At 38.1% G+C, this 17704-nt stretch overlaps 1 protein-coding gene across 1 annotated transcript in view; it reads right to left on the reverse strand.

Annotated features, from left to right (window-relative positions):
• Nucleotides 1-17704, reverse strand: part of PRDM6 (PR/SET domain 6) — a 128550-nt gene that overhangs the window by 19587 nt on the left and 91259 nt on the right. The window contains exons 3-5 of the mRNA XM_075854802.1: nucleotides 10222-10349; nucleotides 4718-4842; nucleotides 4235-4577 (exon numbers count right to left, since the gene is read on the reverse strand). Of these exons, the coding sequence (XP_075710917.1) occupies nucleotides 4235-4577; nucleotides 4718-4842; nucleotides 10222-10349 (596 nt within the window). The remainder of the gene's footprint in view (nucleotides 1-4234; nucleotides 4578-4717; nucleotides 4843-10221; nucleotides 10350-17704) is intronic.

Genomic DNA, 17704 nt, shown 5'->3' on the forward strand with positions numbered 1-17704 from the left:
AATAAATGTTCCATGCTTTCAATTGGGAGAGTCCTTATATTGAATTTTTTACAGGCAAATTGGAGAACCAAAAATGAATAATAAAGATGTTGTATGAGAGAGTAGAATATGATAGAATGGATGCCATATATGCTTTTCCTGCCCACTGGCACTGATTGATAGCTCTTCCAGTATAAGTGTGTATATAGAAAAACCAGCATCGGTGGACATATGAAGCTAAACTCCGGACTCGTGAGTCCAGCCAGAATGAAAAATGTTTTTTACTCCAGGCGCAGTGAGTTATATGGAGGTGCATTAACAGTCTGTAGTTCACTCCGTGTCCTGTGAAGCGCCTCTATGAGACACCATATTCTCTACTTCATAAAACACTCTGTAAAATGCGGCATACCGTATTTTTTTTGTATGGGATATTTGTACAAATTTATCATGTACCTATCATGTATCATGTCCCTTAGACAACTCTTCTCTATAATAAATACATTTATATTGCGTTGGAAGGCTTTAAAAGGAGAGGCTGAAAGCCATTTTCATATGGGGTCACTGAAGAGGATTGATAGTGAATGGTTTTCCAAGATCCTTACGAATCCAAAAAAATAAACCTCAGACCCAAGAATTTAGAAAAAGTCTTTCAAAATGCAACTGCTATTCCTTATTAGTAGCTAGCTTCACATGCATTTCCGTAATAGCCTACTATTGTGAATATGTAGTTGACCACTAGGTTTCCAGTTTTCCTCTTCACATAAGCCTGGATACATTAATAAATAAAATGGGGCAGATTTATTATTCAAATTGAGCCAGAACTGTGGCGTACATGCTATGCACCAATTTTAATAACAGTTTTAGAGACTTTTTTCAACAGGCTCGACAAGGAGACGTGGCTTAGTGAGAAAGGACGCGTGGTCTGCCAGAAATGGGGTGTAGCTTAAAATGCAACACCGCGCGTCAAAAACGTGCAAACATTTAGACTAACAAACCGGCATAAACTAAGCCAACTAATAGCGTAATGAAAAAAAAAGTGTCTAACATGTCTAGCTAGATGCGCAAAATTTATCAGACATCAACTTTGATAAATTTTGAAAATTTTCTGACTGTCTTTTTTAAGTTTACGCTGTCTAAAACGTAGACAGTATTAGTATAATCCTGCCCTATAGTGTGTAAGGCTTCATGCACATGGCTCCGTACATTTGTAATAGGGCATGTAGTCATGGGCAATTCTTTTTTTCACAGATTTTGTATTTTGAGAAAAAAACATTTGTATAAAATTGGAGGCATATAGAGGTATAGTGTGGGTCCATTACGGATCTGTATAACATGTGCATGAGCCCCTTACTCTCCTAAATGATCCTTATCATGAATTGCTTTTATAGCATTCTATTTACATATCAGGCTTACTTTACACACCGATGGAGTCCACAATATTCATATTATACTTGCTTATTTTGTGAAAAAAAAAAAAGGCAAGCAGGACAGAATTTTACATCAAATTAATTAGATTTTTTTTCTCGCTTGCTAGCTTTCAGGATTGTCAGATAAACGAACTATGATGCATAAATAATGACTGTATTATATCCACTGTGCCGCTGACCAAAGTACCAGAAATTCTAATTCACTTGTTCAGCTAAATTTCATCTTCAGTTCACAGCCATAAAATTCTGTATTGACAAACGTTCAAACCAACTTTGACTCTAAGGTATCTGGTCAACATTTTTCTTCTATATGGATATTAGTTTATTGAATAAATGGCATCTGTTTTCCTCCACATCACCGCTAGAGCAGGTATATCTTTTTGACAGCTCCACACGATTTATAGCTTTGCATGCTCTGAAGAAAAATAGTGCTAAGCAAAAAATTCCAATTCATTGCCTCTTAGTACTTAATTAAGTTCCTACACACTGTACACCGCAGGTGAACCCTGCAATGACTGTCACATAAGCACTGAGATGCAAGACATTCTCTCTCTGGGAGACATAAAAGCATTTATAGAATCTTGGCCTGATGTTTTCTGCCTATGACAGTCATTAATCTACCTCTATGTGATGGCCATGAGAAAATAAAGCATAAATCGCCAATAGAGACACTGTTTTAAGGTCACTGCACCTTTAAAATTGCATTTTCAGCTCATTATAGAACAGATGAAGACAGCTGTTGCTTATTTCAGTGCCGGTCATTTACTCCACAGCACATATGGGAAGAAACATCTTTGCCTCGATGACACAATGGACCTCAGTTCCAGAATACAATTGATATCTTGTTAAAAGTGCAGATTTTGCGCAGGTGTATATTTGGGGAGGGCACATGAATAAGTAGCAATAGGCCAAACCTTATGTCACAAAATGTGGAACCTAAAAATCCTCCCTGCCAGTGAAAAACCTCAGATGTCACAGAATGTGGAACCTCCTACCACTAAAAATACTCTATGCCAGTAGAAAACCTCATAAGTCACAAAAGATCCAACATCATACCACTAAAAATCATCCATGCCTTCAATAAAATGTCATACGTTTCTTTTTTACTACTTGTGGCACATTAGAGGTTAAGAGAAAGGCCTCATTCAGACATGTACCGGATGGAACACCCAGAACCCTCCGAAGTTCTACTGAATTTGCAGCATCATATTGATCTATAGCGCTGTCAATTCAGTAGACCCAAAATAAGTTCGAAGTGCTATATTCAGAATAAGGACGGTTAAACCTGGGTACAGTATGCATGTCTGAATGAGCACTACAGACAGCAGGAAAACCCAGGACCCCAATCTATTCTGCATTGGATATCAGATATGGTAAATGTTTGACGGAATTCACAAAAGCTGAATTTTCAGGTTTTTTTCAATGTTGTTTGTATATTGAGTCTACACATGTTCAGAATTGATATTCCTCATAATATCCAACATGCCCATGCAATGAAACAAAATTAAATCCAAAATATTTCTTCATCTCATTAGATTACTTTTATACTGCAAAATGAAATCCATAGAGTTGATAAAACGTTTCAGCCTCAAGACCTACATTCCCTGCATTTCTGCTGAACCGAACTTAGATCACCATAGAACCATAGAGTAAACTAAGTTCTGTTCAGTAGAGCTGCAAGGGGTACTGGTGTTACTTCTGTAGTAGAGACACCAAAATAGGGCTGTACTACTACCTAGCAAAGAAAGCCATACGGCACAATTTTAGCCTGCTTATGCGAAAAACAAATCAAGCATATACCCATCCATTCTCCACAGTTATTTACCAATGTAATCAACCAACTAGGTATTTACATTCAGTTTTTATAAAAAATGAATGGCATTGGTGTCATTTCCTAAGGCTGAATTCACACATGCAGTTTTGATTATTTTTTTTAAATTCATTTTTGGAGCCAAACCGAAACCAAAGAGAAGAAAAGCCTTAACTATATACTTTTCCTACCTTATCCACTATTACCATATCCACTACTTTCTCTGGCTAAAAAAAAAATGCATCATAAACTGCATGTGTGATTTCAGCCTTTAGAATTTCAGCTAAACTTGATCCCTGACTCAACTGCCATGTTGACGCATTAAAGGTCAGGTCCTGAAGATCTCCAATATGGACCAACAGTATATCATCTAAATGTGGGTAAAACATCCAGATCTCCTTAAAAGTGGCACGATGTGCCACCTAGACATAGTGGCCTCTTGCTGACCAGCAATTCATCTCAGCTCATCAATCAAGGGTTGAAAATGTCTACTAAGGACTTCAGCCCAAAAAGCTACATTAATACTTAGGAAGATACCTTAATACCTGTTAGAATTTTATGATATTTTTCATATTTTCCAACTTAGAGGCAAACAATGTTAAATGACATTTACACCCAAAACAGAAAAAAAATCTAATCTTTAGTGAAATATCTTCTACTATTGGGTCAGGCTTTTATCATTCTTACTATTTACTATTGTGTGGCAAGATGTAGGTGCTGCTCTCCAAAATCATACTTAGCCTGGCCGGTGACAGCCGGCATATATGACGACACTAGCTTTGTTTCATTGACTGCTTTCAATATCAGGCAAACTATATGTTGTCACTAAGGAGTCTAAGATTTGGAGAGTTACACCAAGGTGAGTGATTATCAAAATGCAAGAAACCTAGACCCGGGAATATATTTTCAGCAAAGAGGGAAATTTAGCATTTGGTGAAAAATAAGCTCCTCTCTATAATCCAAAAAAGACTGCAGCTACAACAACCTTTATGACATTATTCATGTCATCTTGTTTTACCTGTCTGGATTCTGGGTGCATACGTGCATCTGTAGTAGAATCCTTTGGGTAAAAGTCTTAAAGCATTGTCCACATTTCCATAGATGCCAGTCACTGAATTCTGAGTTGAGTTGACTTGTTGAGGTTGGGCTGGCAAGAACTCGTTGGTTTTTGGCATTAATCTGGTTATATCCTGTATCCAGAGGCCCAGATTTATCCAGGAGAGAATAGTTTCTATTGCATGGAGTCTGTGGAAAAACTATGGACCTCTGCAATGTAGAAGAAGGCAACTTGCCATTTTTGTTGAAGGATTGTAGAGTATCTTGTCTGGACATGGCTTCCATAACAGGTGATGGAACGTTCACTACAAGACATAAAGTTATTCCATTGTTAAACACAACAATCACACGATACTATAATACTATAAAAAAAAATCTTCCTTTAATGAATTCAATTTAAGAGAAAATCTTCAGGTCTATGACAATATAATGAATAATGTCTTACAGTTTTCATCCTGAGCGATGCATTGTAATGGAATCCCAAAGAACGACGTGTAGCTGTCATTGTACCACACCAATAGTTCTGTGCCCCGGGGAATGTCAATACAAGCTCTGTAGAATATGCTTGATCTGGTAAAATAACAGAAAATCAATCATACTTGATCTATTTACTTCCTTCAATCACCACTAAAAAAAAGTATATAAAAAACACTTGCATTGGAGAGCACCAAAATATAGACAATACTTTTTTTAACCCTTAAAATAAAAACTTGGCCATATGAATCTAACCAATTGCAGGCTTTCATGGTCTTCAATGGTGACACGGCGCAGTCATTTCAATAAGATTGTTAGGCAGCACATCCTAGCAATTTGTGTTTTTTCAGAGTTTTCAGGTCTTTAGGCTGTGTTCACATCAGCGTTCCTTTCCGCTGAGGGGTTTTGTCGGAGGTTTCCATCGGGTTAACCCCTCAACGGAAAGGAAAACTGAAACCTTAGCTCAACGGTGACGAAAACCTAGCTAATGTGACAGGGTTCTGTCATTTTTGACAGAATCAATAGCGCAGCCGACAGTCGCAGTGTCAATTCTAGGCAGAATTGACACTTAACATGGCGTCAAAGAGGTAAGGCATATGTTAACCACTGAACACTATTTTACAACTTATATAGAGTTGAGTAACTTTTTAAATACAATACATTTACTTATCTTGTACTGATCTAATTGACAATCTGTGATATAATCCAGGTCAATGACAGTATAATGAATAGTGTCTTAGAGTTCCCATCCTGCATTCACAATTCTGCATAACTGCACAGAGCCAAATTTATATTCCTTTTTATCTTTCACTACTTTTACAAAGTAAAAAAAATATTCTGAGACTCGTAACTTTTTTTTATTTTTCCATCAATGGAGCAGTGAGGGCTTGTTTTTTTGTGGGACGAGTTGCAGTTTTTTTAGTACCATTTTGGGGTACATAAAGTTTTTGGGGGGAAACTGAGGTGACCAAAAAACAGAAATTCTGCCATCGTGTATTTATTTTTCCTGTGGCATTCACCCCAGCGGCTTACAGCAATTCTGCCATCGTAAATTAATTTTTCCTATGGCATTCACCCAGCGGCTTAAATAATGTTATATTTTAATTATAATTATATATTTAGTGAAAAAAGGGATAGGGTTTTTTCTTTAACTTTTAGTTATTTTTTTAAATTTTTAGAAATGATATTGACATTTTTTTTACTTTTTCTTAACTTTTTTTAGTTTGTAGCCAAGTTGATTCCTTCCATTTGTGGTTACTTTGCGACTCTGCCTTAAATATATTGTCCTTTGAACATAGGAGAGTTGTTACATACAGACTAGTAGTCAGAACTAGAAAAAATAAATCAATGGCATTAGCAACAATTCTCCATTGGAAAGTGAAAAAAGTTGAAATCTGTCAGTTGATGTGGGCAACACCTCCAGTTCTTGTTTAGTTGCAATAGTTTTCATACTTAAAACCCGTTCCACAAACACTTTCATAAATGAGGCCCTGAATGCCTGTCTACAATACTAGAGTTGGGCAAACCGCGCCACACCCATGTGTGATATTGCAGCACATCTTTATGCACTTCAATGGAGCTGAGCTTCAATATGATACACAATCGATGAAAACGTGATGTGTGGCACTGTTTCTGGAAGAAAGAAGGCATGTGTTTCCACAGGGTAGGTGACACATGTCTGATCGCTGGGACCATCTTGATCACTGGAATGAGCACCCGTTCCTCCTCACTGCACTACCCGCAGGGAGAAGGAGCATGAATATAATGTTGGTTGAAAATGTGCCCTGCTGCTCCATTCAATGTCTAGGGGACTGACGTAAACAGCTGAGAACTGATCTTGGCTGTTTCCGTTTAACCCATAGACTTTGAATGATGCAGCACCACTCATGCTTTAACGCCCCATTCAAAGTTTTAGTAATCGGTGGGGGTCCCAGCGGTAGGGATCCCAGCAATCAGACATTTATCACCCATCCTGTGGATAGGTGATAATTGTCTATATTGGCCTAAGACCTGTAAGTTAAGATGCACCGGCCAATTATCGAGCAAATTTCCCTCGTTCATCGTCTAATTGTATCAATTGAATGGCGAAAATATTATCGTTGTCAGTAGCACATATCCCCCTGTAAACAGGGAGACGTGCTGCCGACATTTTAGAAAGGTATTAGGACGAGCGATCGTAGTAACATCCCCATACGAGCTCCTTGTGAAAGAAGCAAACAAGCACCGATCAACGAGCTGTCTCATTGATCGGTGCTTGTTGTACCGGCCAAAATGGGCCAGTGTAATAGAACCTTTACAACATCACTAAGAAATCAACAATTTACTTTCCACATCCTGTAAATGAAATAGGTGATGTCACCCTGTAGGCTTATTTTTACATAATAAAATATAAGAATCTTGACCGCACACTTCCAAAGCTTAAGCTGAAGTGTTAGGGTATGTTCACACGGCCTATTTACGGACGTAAATCGGGCGTTTTTGCCCCGAATTACGCCCGAAAATAGCGCCTCAATAGCGCTGACAAACATCTGCCCATTGAAAGCAATGGGCAGACGTTTGTCTGTTCACACGAGGCGTATATTTACGCGCCGCTGTCAAATGACGGCGCGTAAATAGACGCCCGCGTAGAAGAAGTGACCTGTCACTTCTTTGGCCGTAATTGGAGCCGTTACTCATTGACTCCAATGAATAGCAGCGCTAATTACGGCCGTAATTGACGCGGCGTTCAAGCGCCTGCACATGCCGGTACGGCTGAAATTACGGGGATGTTTTCAGGCTGAAACATCCCCGTAATTTCAGCCGTTACGGACCCCCGCCGTGTGAACATACCCTTACTTATATAAGTAAACATTACTTTTCAGTGAGAGTTATTTGTAAAAAGCAATTTGGTGGCAGTGTGACACTGCCGACATATGGGAATCCTTCCCCTGCATTTTTTACCGTAGTGAGATATGCACTTGTCAACGTATTTTGTCACCACAAACTGCCTCTTGGCAACAGAATCATAAAGATCAATAGAAAAGTGCAGATCTTCAATATTTTACTTGCAGCTGCAAAACTTCCATTTATCTTGTTATTCTCTCTATTTACAGCCATTTTGTCTCAGGAGGGCACTGCTGGCTAAGCAGAACATTTCTACAGCTTTCTATGAATATCTGACAGAAACTCTCGACTTGGTCTGTTTTTTTTTTTATTCCTATTCAAACTTCCACCTTTACTATAATTCACAATTTTCTCTACTCCGCTGCAGCAATGAAAATACTTTTGCTGTAGATTTTTTTAAAAATAAAAAAATTCAATAGTAAGTTGACTAAAACTCGAGAAAAATCAACTCTACTCTGTATTCTACCATTCCAAACATTTCATCTTTCACTTTGGCTCTCCGTAAAATAAACAAAGCGGAGAAGCAATGAACGTACTAAAAAAACCAAATGACACAGTTTGCTGCTGAAAGAGCAGAACTGTTTTCAGGCGATGGGTGGTCTCTGAGGGTAGACCGAAAAATACTGTAAGCATACACCATTTCTTCCAAGCGGGTAATGCTTCCAAAACTCGCACAACTCTCTGCATGCTGAAGTACATCAAAGGGATTTTTCTCGTTTCGGATAATATTTCCTTTGCTGACATGTATTTAGTATTGTGGTTGGATGACTCATAAAGATAGCTTCATGGCGTCCTAACGCTGTTGAAGTAGAACACATGCCAACGGACATTATTGTCAGCCTCAAAATAAAAACAAAACGTTCAACTGAGGGTCAATCAATCACACAGTTCTTTGAAGAAAATTCCATTTAGATATTAGACATCATAACATAGTCAATTCAAACCAGCTGACTTTTTGTGAAAAGGACAACTTTGGACAATACAGAAAAAGGTTGATGCCTTAAGTGTTCGTTCCCCTAGGCTCTCCACTCTTTAATGACTGAGCGGAGTTTATTTAATTTTCATGGTTCGTTGCGCTGAAAGCTGAAACAACTGAAACCATACTGTAGTGAGCTGTTAACATCTCATCTGGATGTAGAAATTGTTATTAAAATGTCTGATGCTTGTAACTGTTTTTATTTTCTATGCTTGTAGCGACATGTTTCCGTAATAGACATTACATCTACTTAAAATAGCTTCCAGAATTTGTCTGCCTAGATGAATAATAATATGTTACTCTACAGTTACAGTTACGAGGTTACGGGACATTTGTCTAGATTAACATAAGGCCTCCAATATTATATTTTACTGTTTCCCATATGGCCTAAAACCTTGATTTTTTTTTGCTTATGACAGCTCAAAATGACTGCAATATATTCCTTATGTACAATGAATGTTATATATAAAGGTATGAGAAGATCTATGTCATTTTTTATTTATCACTCAGAAATAGACATCTCCAAGCAGCATCATTATCAGTATAGTAACTGTAGGTGGTGCAGAGGTTCCTGTTGCGCTGGTCCCTGGAGCCTGAGGGAACCCAAAGGTTCCTCTGTCCTATATGAAGAGATCAGTACTATAAATGATGGATCATAGTTTGGGGCCTTGTTACATACCTTGTATTCGGGTCTAGGAGATTGAAGTTACCCCTCTGATCTTTATAGATTATTATGCTCAGTAAGCATGTCTTAAATGTGGCAGAATAGCAAACCAAAAATGCCAATATTATAAATATATAGTACTCTAGATGTGATATATGTAGAATAAATTTCAGTTGCCTCTGACAGTCTGGTTAGGGTACATGCTAATATGCATAAAGCTTCTCATTGCTTCTTTGGCATTAATAATAAGGTGGTACTGTGCCAAAAATGCATAATTTTACTATTATATAGGCTGTTACTTATACATTGCTACATTTACTAATTAATCTATGCATGTTTTTTTTTGTTTAAAGTGAATGAGATGTTTTTTACAGCCCAGCTACGTCCATTAAATTCACAAAATTTGATCTTGTATGTTTAAAAATTCTTGTATCGTAATGTTTTTTTTTAAAAACACATTTCTTTTCTCGCTTGCACGCCTTCTTTTGTGCAATTTAGTCAAGTCTGTGGAATTTTGGTTGAATTTAAAGAAAAAAAAGTGGGAAGATGTTGCCTCAATCTGCCAGTTTCTTAAATAATACTTAGTGTAGGTCCATGACACACAACTATTAGCGCAGTACAGAACCACTGGAAAGAGCAGTAAGCCCTCTAGACTCATTTAAATGAGCGCCATACAATACTACGGCCACCCACAGCTTCAGTTTACTACAGCGTCCCAGGGATGGGACCTACCTTTACAATAACCCTTTGCATTACAGTGCACATTTTTCAGCCTTGATTATTAAAACTGCGCTCTAAACTATCTGATTTCTAAAGTCTAGCAAACATGCTGTGTGATGTACATTGTTTTCATTCTATGACTTCCCTAACAGAAAGCATCTGTGTTAATAATATCTTCTTTTTCAAAATTAATTTTAGAATTTAATGTCATTTCGAAATTTGAAAACATTACCTGTACTGAACTACTGTCAAATTCTGTTCACCGCAGTGCCTGGCGCATCGGACGTACCTCATCCAGCTTGACTTACTGGGTTCTCCTCCATCAATAAAGTGCTGTAGTGTCCCATCTTGGTCATATATCTACAGGAGAAGAAATAGTAGGTTCAATACCTTATATATCTAGAGTAGAAGTCAGCCATCAGTTTGCCACCAGTGCATTAATATATCGTTATAGTACTCATTTGTCACCAGATTATGCGTGAATCTTGACAGTCGTTTGACTTAACAGAGAAACACGTTGTGATATACTATAAATGTATTCTGTCTTATCTCTCCAATCTTTGTATATTGAACATATTTTATTTTTTTTAAAACAAAAAAAAATAATCTCCCTGTGCCTCACACACAACATTTTTGGCTTACTGGCTATGTAATGAACTGCCAGGAAAGCGCTCCTAGAGGAATTATTAAATTAATGGAAAAGACATTGGAAATGCTACCTTAGAGACAGAAAAAAAAAATTCTTATCAGAGATTATTTAATTTCCTTGCTACGCTATTTTATGATTATAGAGCATTTTTCTCCAACATTTTACCAATATATTCCCATCCCAATTTTCATAAGATGACAGGAACCCATGTAAACTCAGGCATATATAAAGTTAACCCCTTGAGTACCCAGCTCATTTTGGCCTTGAGGACCAGACCCATTTTTTCAAATCTGACATGTATCACTTTATGTGGTAATAACTCCGGAATGCTTTTACCTATCCAATTGATTCTGAGAATGTTTTCTCGTGACATATTGTACTTTAGTTTAGTGCAAAAATTTGGTCGATAAATTAATTGCTTATTTGTGAAAAACACCAACATTTAGCGAAAATATGAAGAAATTATGATTTTTCCAATTTTAAATGCATCTGCTTGTAAAACAGATAGTAATACCACACAAAATAGTTACCAATTAACATCTCCCATATGTCTACTTTATGTTTGCATCGTTTTTTGAACATCCTTTTATTTTTCTATGACCTCACAAGGCTTAGAACTTTAGCAGCAATTTCTCATATTTTTAAGAAAATTTCAAAAAGCGATTTTTTCAGGGACGAGTTCAGTTCTGAAGTGGTTTTGAGTGCCCTATATATTAGAACCCCCCATAAAACACCACATTTTGAAAACTGCACCCCTCAAAGTATCCAAAACAGCATTCAGAAAGTGTTTAAACCCTTTAGGCGTTTTACAGGAATTGAAGGAAAGTAGAGCTGAAATTTTCAAATTTCATTTTTTTTTACAAAATTCATATGTAATACATTTTCTTCTGTACCACAGAAGGTTTTACCTGAGAAACGCAACTCAATATTTATTGCCCAGATTCTGCAGTTTTTAGAAATATCCCACATGTGGCCCTAGTGCGCTAATGGACTGAAACACAGGCCTCAGAAGCAAAGGAGCACTTCTTGGATTTTGGGGCCTCCTTTTTTCAGAATATATTTTAGGCACCATGTCAGGTTTGAAGAGGTCTTGTGGTGCCAAAACACTGGAAACCCCCAAAAGTGACCCCCATTTTTTAAACTACACCCCTCAGGGAATTTATCTAGGGGTATAGTTAGCATTTTGACCCCACAGGTATTTTGCTATATTTTCTGGAGTTAGTCTGTGAAAATGAAAATCTACTAAAAATTTCTAATTTTTGCAAGAAATAAAGGAGAGAAAGCACACTAACATTTGTAAAGCAATTTCTCGCGATTACGGAAATACCCCATATGTGGTAATAAACTGCTGTTTGGACCCACAGCAGGGCTCAGAAGGGAAGGACCCCCATTTGGATTTTGGAGCTCTGATTTTACTGGAATGGTTTTCAGTGCCGTGTCACGTTTGCAACGCCCTGGAGGGACCTAAACAGTGGAATCCCCCCAAAAGTGACCCCATTTTGGAAACTATACCCCTCAAGGAATTTTTCTAGTGGTATAGTTATCATTTTGACCCCACAGGTTTTTTGCTGAATTTATTGGAATTAGTCTGTGAAGATGAAAAGAGACTTTTTTTTGGAAAAAACACAGAATTTTCTAATTTTTATAAGGAATAAAGGAGAAAAAGCACCTCAACATTTGTAAAGCAATTTCTCCTGATTACGGAAATACCCCATTATGTGGTAATAAACTGCTGTTTGGACCCATGGGAGGGCTCAGAAGGGACGGAGCACCATTTGGATTTTGCAGCTCAGATTTTGCTGAATTGGTTTCTGGGGGCCATGTCGAATTTGCAGAGTCCCTGAAGTACCAGTACAGTAGAAATTCCCCAGATGTGATCCCAATTTGGAGACTATACCCCTGAAAGAATTAAATTAGAGGTGTAGTGAGCATTTTGAACCGTAAGGTGTTTTATAGATTTTATTAGAATTGGTCCGTGAAAATGAAAACATTTTTTTTTTCCAATAACCTGTAGCTTTAGCTCAGAATTTTTCATTTCCACAAGGAATACAGGAGAAAAGACACCCCAAAATGTGTTACACAATTTCTCCTGATTACGGAAATACCCCATATGTGGTTGTAAACGGCTATTTGGACATACGGCAAGGGTCTAAACGGAAAAAGTGCAATTTCGTTTTTGGAGTGGAGATTTTACAAAATTTGTTTTTGACGCCATGTTGCATTGCGCTGAGGTACGAGTACAGTGAAAACTCCCGAGAAGTGACCCCATTTAGGAAACTACACCCCTCAAGGAATTCATCTAGAAGTGTAGTGAGCATTTTGACCCCCAAAGGTTTTGCAGAAATTAGTGCACAGTGGATGTTGCAGATTGAAAATTGACATTTTCCACATATATGCTATTTCAGTGCCCAATGCGTTGGGCCCAGCTTGTACCACTGGAGACATACGCCCCATAAATTGTTAAGCGGTTCTCCAGAGTACGGTAATACCCCATATGTTGTCATAAACCGCTGTTTGGGCACACTGCCAGGCCCAGAAGGAGCGCCATTTGGCTTTTGGAGCGCAGATTTTGCTTGGTAGTAGTTTTGTTTAGTGTTTTACTGGTGTTTCAGTTTATAATGTGGGGGCATATGTAATCTGTGCGGAGTACATACATTTTTTGCGTGACACACTGTCGTTTTTATTGGTACCATGTTTGGCTACGCGCGACTTTTTGATCACTTTTTATTCCATTTTTTTGGAAACAACGTGACCAAAAAAGGAAATTCTGCCATTGTTTTTTATGGTATTTTTTTTACGGTGTTCACCGTGCTGGATAAATAATATGATATTTTTTTAGGTCAGGCCGATACGAACGCGGCGATACCTATTATGTCTAGTTTTTGTCTTTTTTGTCATTTTTTTTCTAATTATAAAGGGCTTGATCAGGGAAACAAGGCGATTATTGTTTTTATTACGTAAAACTTGTATTTATTTATTTATCTAAAAAAATTTTTACTTTTTTTTCACTTTTTATTTTACACATACTAGGGGACTGGAAGATCTGATCTTTTGATCCCCTGCACAATACACTGCACTACTTCTGTATGTACTGATGTAGTGCAGTGTATTGTAACTGTCACTTTCCAACTGACAGTTGAGCCTATTACGTCCTGCCTTGGGCAGGACCTAATAGGCTCCCGTACCTGGCAACCAGGAAGCCGTTGCTAGGCTTCCTGGTTGCCATTGCAACCATCAGAACCCCGCGATTTTTCGCGGGGGGGGGCAATGGGGTGCAGAGGGAGCCCCCTCCCTCTGTATCAATCACTTAAATGCCGCTGTCGCTATTGACAGCGGCATTTAAGGGGTTAAACTACAGCGATCGGAGAGAACAGTGATCGCTGTAGTTGCAGTGGGATGTCGGCTGTATATTACACCCGACATCCGATGAAGATGGAGCGAGCACAGCTCCTGTGCCCGCTTCATCCTCAGGGCGTTACTATACGCCCATTTTCGGGAAGGGGTTAATAAAAATAGTGGGGTTTTTTTTTACACCGCTTTCTCTGATCTCCTCACGTATCTCACAGAAGTGAGGAGATCAGAGAAAGTGACAGGAGCTTTCTCCTGCAGACGACGTCACAGACGGCTGTGATTGGTCAGTCTTCAGAGACTGACCAATCACAGCAATCGCCGGCATTGGGGACTGCTAATTGGTCCCCAGGCCGGTAGCAGAGACGGTTAGCTGTCAATGACAGCTGCCGCCGCTGTTCTTTCACTATGTGATTTCACATAGTGACAGTTTATTCCTGCGCCGTAATAGTACGTCGAAGGTACGCTGGAATAAGCGGCCAGCGACGTACTATTACGTCGAAGGTACGCAAGGGGTTAAAGGGGTTATCCGATCCCAAAAAAAAAAAAAAACAATTAACAAAAACACTTTTAGACACTTATATTCCCTTATTCATACATGTAATTTTACTTGCAAAAAATAGAATTTCTTGTGGCTCACGTAGCCCCGATGTCATGACAGCACCGCTCTTTCTCTTCCGGTTATAAGGTGGGACTTACTAATTTAGCGCAAACTTAGGCTAAGTTCACGTATCGTTTTGTGCACACGTTTGTGGTATACGACGACGTATACGTTTTTAAAGTATACATTTGTAACATATGTGTACGTCGTATACATTTTTATACGTTTGTTTCCATTCTTACTTCTAAAAACGTATACTTTTTTTGTTCTTGAGCTAAATCAAACTGTAAAGTCAAGATTTCCCATATAGAGGGACAAAAACGTATACATTTTATGTATGCAAATAGTTTAAGATTACATACATCGTCGATACGTCGCCATTGACTTTAATATAAATAAAACTTATACGTGTGGTATACGTTTTGGAAAAGTACTGAAAAGCGTAGTAGACTACGCTTTTCAGAACATGGGGAAAAAAAGCACAGAACGTTAGCACACACAACACCATTAGGGCTTCCGTCCTGACCATAGATATCAGTGTGCACGCTGTGGTACACGTTTTGACACAGTTTTTTCATGTCAAAATGTGCACGTCAGACGTACAGTAAAAATTAGATGTGAACTTAGCCTTAGATGTAATAGATTACAGGTGGATCCTGTGTGTCAGAGACACGCAGGACCCGCTGTCACTGAACCCGTCAGTTCCGCGTGACTGACGTATTCAGTGCATAGCGCTAGATACAGCTGCTCTGTATAGAGAATACAAAGCAGCTGTATCTAAAAAAGTAAAACAAATTTTTAATAAAAAGTATTTGTAAAGCTGCACTAATACACATTTTTATGAAAAAAAAAATTGCCTTTCAAAGGTGTCTGTAGCATTTAAATAACTTTAATTTGGTTTACAGGAGGAATTATTTAGACCAAGTTGAGCAGCTAAGTGATTTGGTCTGACATGGCAACATGGATGATGTATTTTCTTGACATTTGGGCTGCATACACTGAAAATTGACATATGTTCATCTAAGGTATTAGTGTATGGGTGGTATCTACCCTCATATCATAAGGGCAAAAATGTTTTCAAAAGTTCACAGATGTTGTAAATATTCATCTGAAAATTTCCTTAGATCAGCAACACCACACATACATTCAATTATAAGTTAAAATAACATTGACTTTTGCATTTTCTTTGTATGATGAGGGTATTTCTGAGATTTAGCTGAGTGGTACTCTGAATTTTAACTCTTTGCCAGATAACCTGGTATATGAGAGATGTGGTACAACTAGCCCCAAGTCACAATAAAGTAATACAAGAAAGCTCATGGAATGTTACTTTCTTACCTACAGTATTATTTCATTAAAGCAACAATATGTAAGCTTTGGCATGAGCAAATATAACATTTATTTATGTACGATTTATGTATAATTTGTAATAGCTACTAAAACATGCACTGCAAACTATAGGGGATTAGATCATCTGATTTTACTCATGTTTAAAAAAAAAAAATGTTCTCTATACATAACTTACCAGTCTTGAGATTTTGAGAGTATGACTGTTGAGCATTGAATTTATATTGAGTCTGAAAATATAGCTATACTGAGCACATTTCCTGATGCTACGTGAAAATTCTAGCCAGCGGGAAGAATCTACTTGCCGGAAAAGAAGCACTATTTTTTACCTAACAGGAGCTGTGCGCTAGGCAGCAATGCCTTCTATAAAGGTTAATCTCACTACAGGCAACATTTATATTTACGGATCCTTTATCGATCAGCTTTTTTCATCACTTAAACTGGCTAATTATCGTTACGATCACGTTGAAGAAAATGAGTTGTAACAATTATTGACGAGAGCAAATGGGCTTTAAAGGGGTATTCCCAGAATCAAGAATTATCACCTATCCACATAATAGGTGACATTTGTCAGATCGCTTGAGGCCCCACTGCTTGAATCCCCCCTTCCTCCTCACTTCTTGACCACAGTGAGGTGGACATTGAATGGATTGACGGTCGAGCATGATCACTGCCGCTCCATTCAAAGGTTTTGGGTTAGATGAAAACAGCCCGTGTACCGGCTGTTCTGTCAGTCCCTAAGATATTGAATGCACATGCTTTACTGTCACTCCATTTAATCTACTCTTCACTGCGGTCAACAAGTGAGAAGGAACAAGGAGTTCAGGACCCCCTGTTCCAGCGGTGGGGCCCCCAGTGATCAGACAATTATCACCTATACTGTGGATAGGTGATAATTGTTGATTCTGGGAATACCCCTTTAAGGCCAGATATTTAGGCAGCCAAGAGGCAAAGCTTTTTTTCCACTGTTGTTATGATAAAAATATGTAAAGTAGTTGCATAAAGAATCCATAAAAATAGTAATTTGTGGGTTACTTCTTGAGAAATAAGGAGATCCTGATGTTTTTGTTTTTTTTCGTAGACAGGGTAGGTTTACTTTTCTTTTTCTTTTACACCTTCTTTTTCCACTGTAAGAAATCAGCCCTCTTATAGTCACTATTGTCACTAATAGGGCTGTGCTGGATCTACTTAAACCTAGCAGCTGCCTTCCACTAACGGCATCCTGTCGATCATGTGACCAGTCACATTATCACCACGACCAATAGAGACAGCGCCGCTGCCTCTGTTCTATACACAGCGCTCATTGAGCGATGTGTACAATTGATCAGAGAAGATAGAAGCAGTGAAAGCTGCTTTTGTCTTCTCTTTGATCACTTGGGCAGCCAGCTAAACCCCACGCCCTAGATACACTATGGTGCAGGTTTTAAGGACCTTTACATACTGCCTACGGTCGGCAACCAGTTAAAGGGAATGTATCACCTATATTCCTTTTAATAATTAAATACATATACTGATACGTATTCTTTTTTTGTAGCCAAATTTTATTTTCTGATTATAGATTTTTTTATTCTACTTTCTGTACATAATTATGGGGGGCAGCCATCTTGCCTGAGCTGCTGTTAACAGTATTTTTTTTAATACATATTTATTTTGATTATTTTTCTTATGCTTGAACGCGTACAGGAAGAAGAAAAAAAAGGAAAAAACAGCAATCAATATCATCTTTACAAGCAATGATTGATAATCCCCTAGTCCTCGTCCCTGCTAAAC

Source organism: Rhinoderma darwinii, chromosome 1 (assembly GCF_050947455.1).
Source record: "Rhinoderma darwinii isolate aRhiDar2 chromosome 1, aRhiDar2.hap1, whole genome shotgun sequence".
NCBI classification, from domain to species: domain Eukaryota; kingdom Metazoa; phylum Chordata; class Amphibia; order Anura; family Rhinodermatidae; genus Rhinoderma; species Rhinoderma darwinii.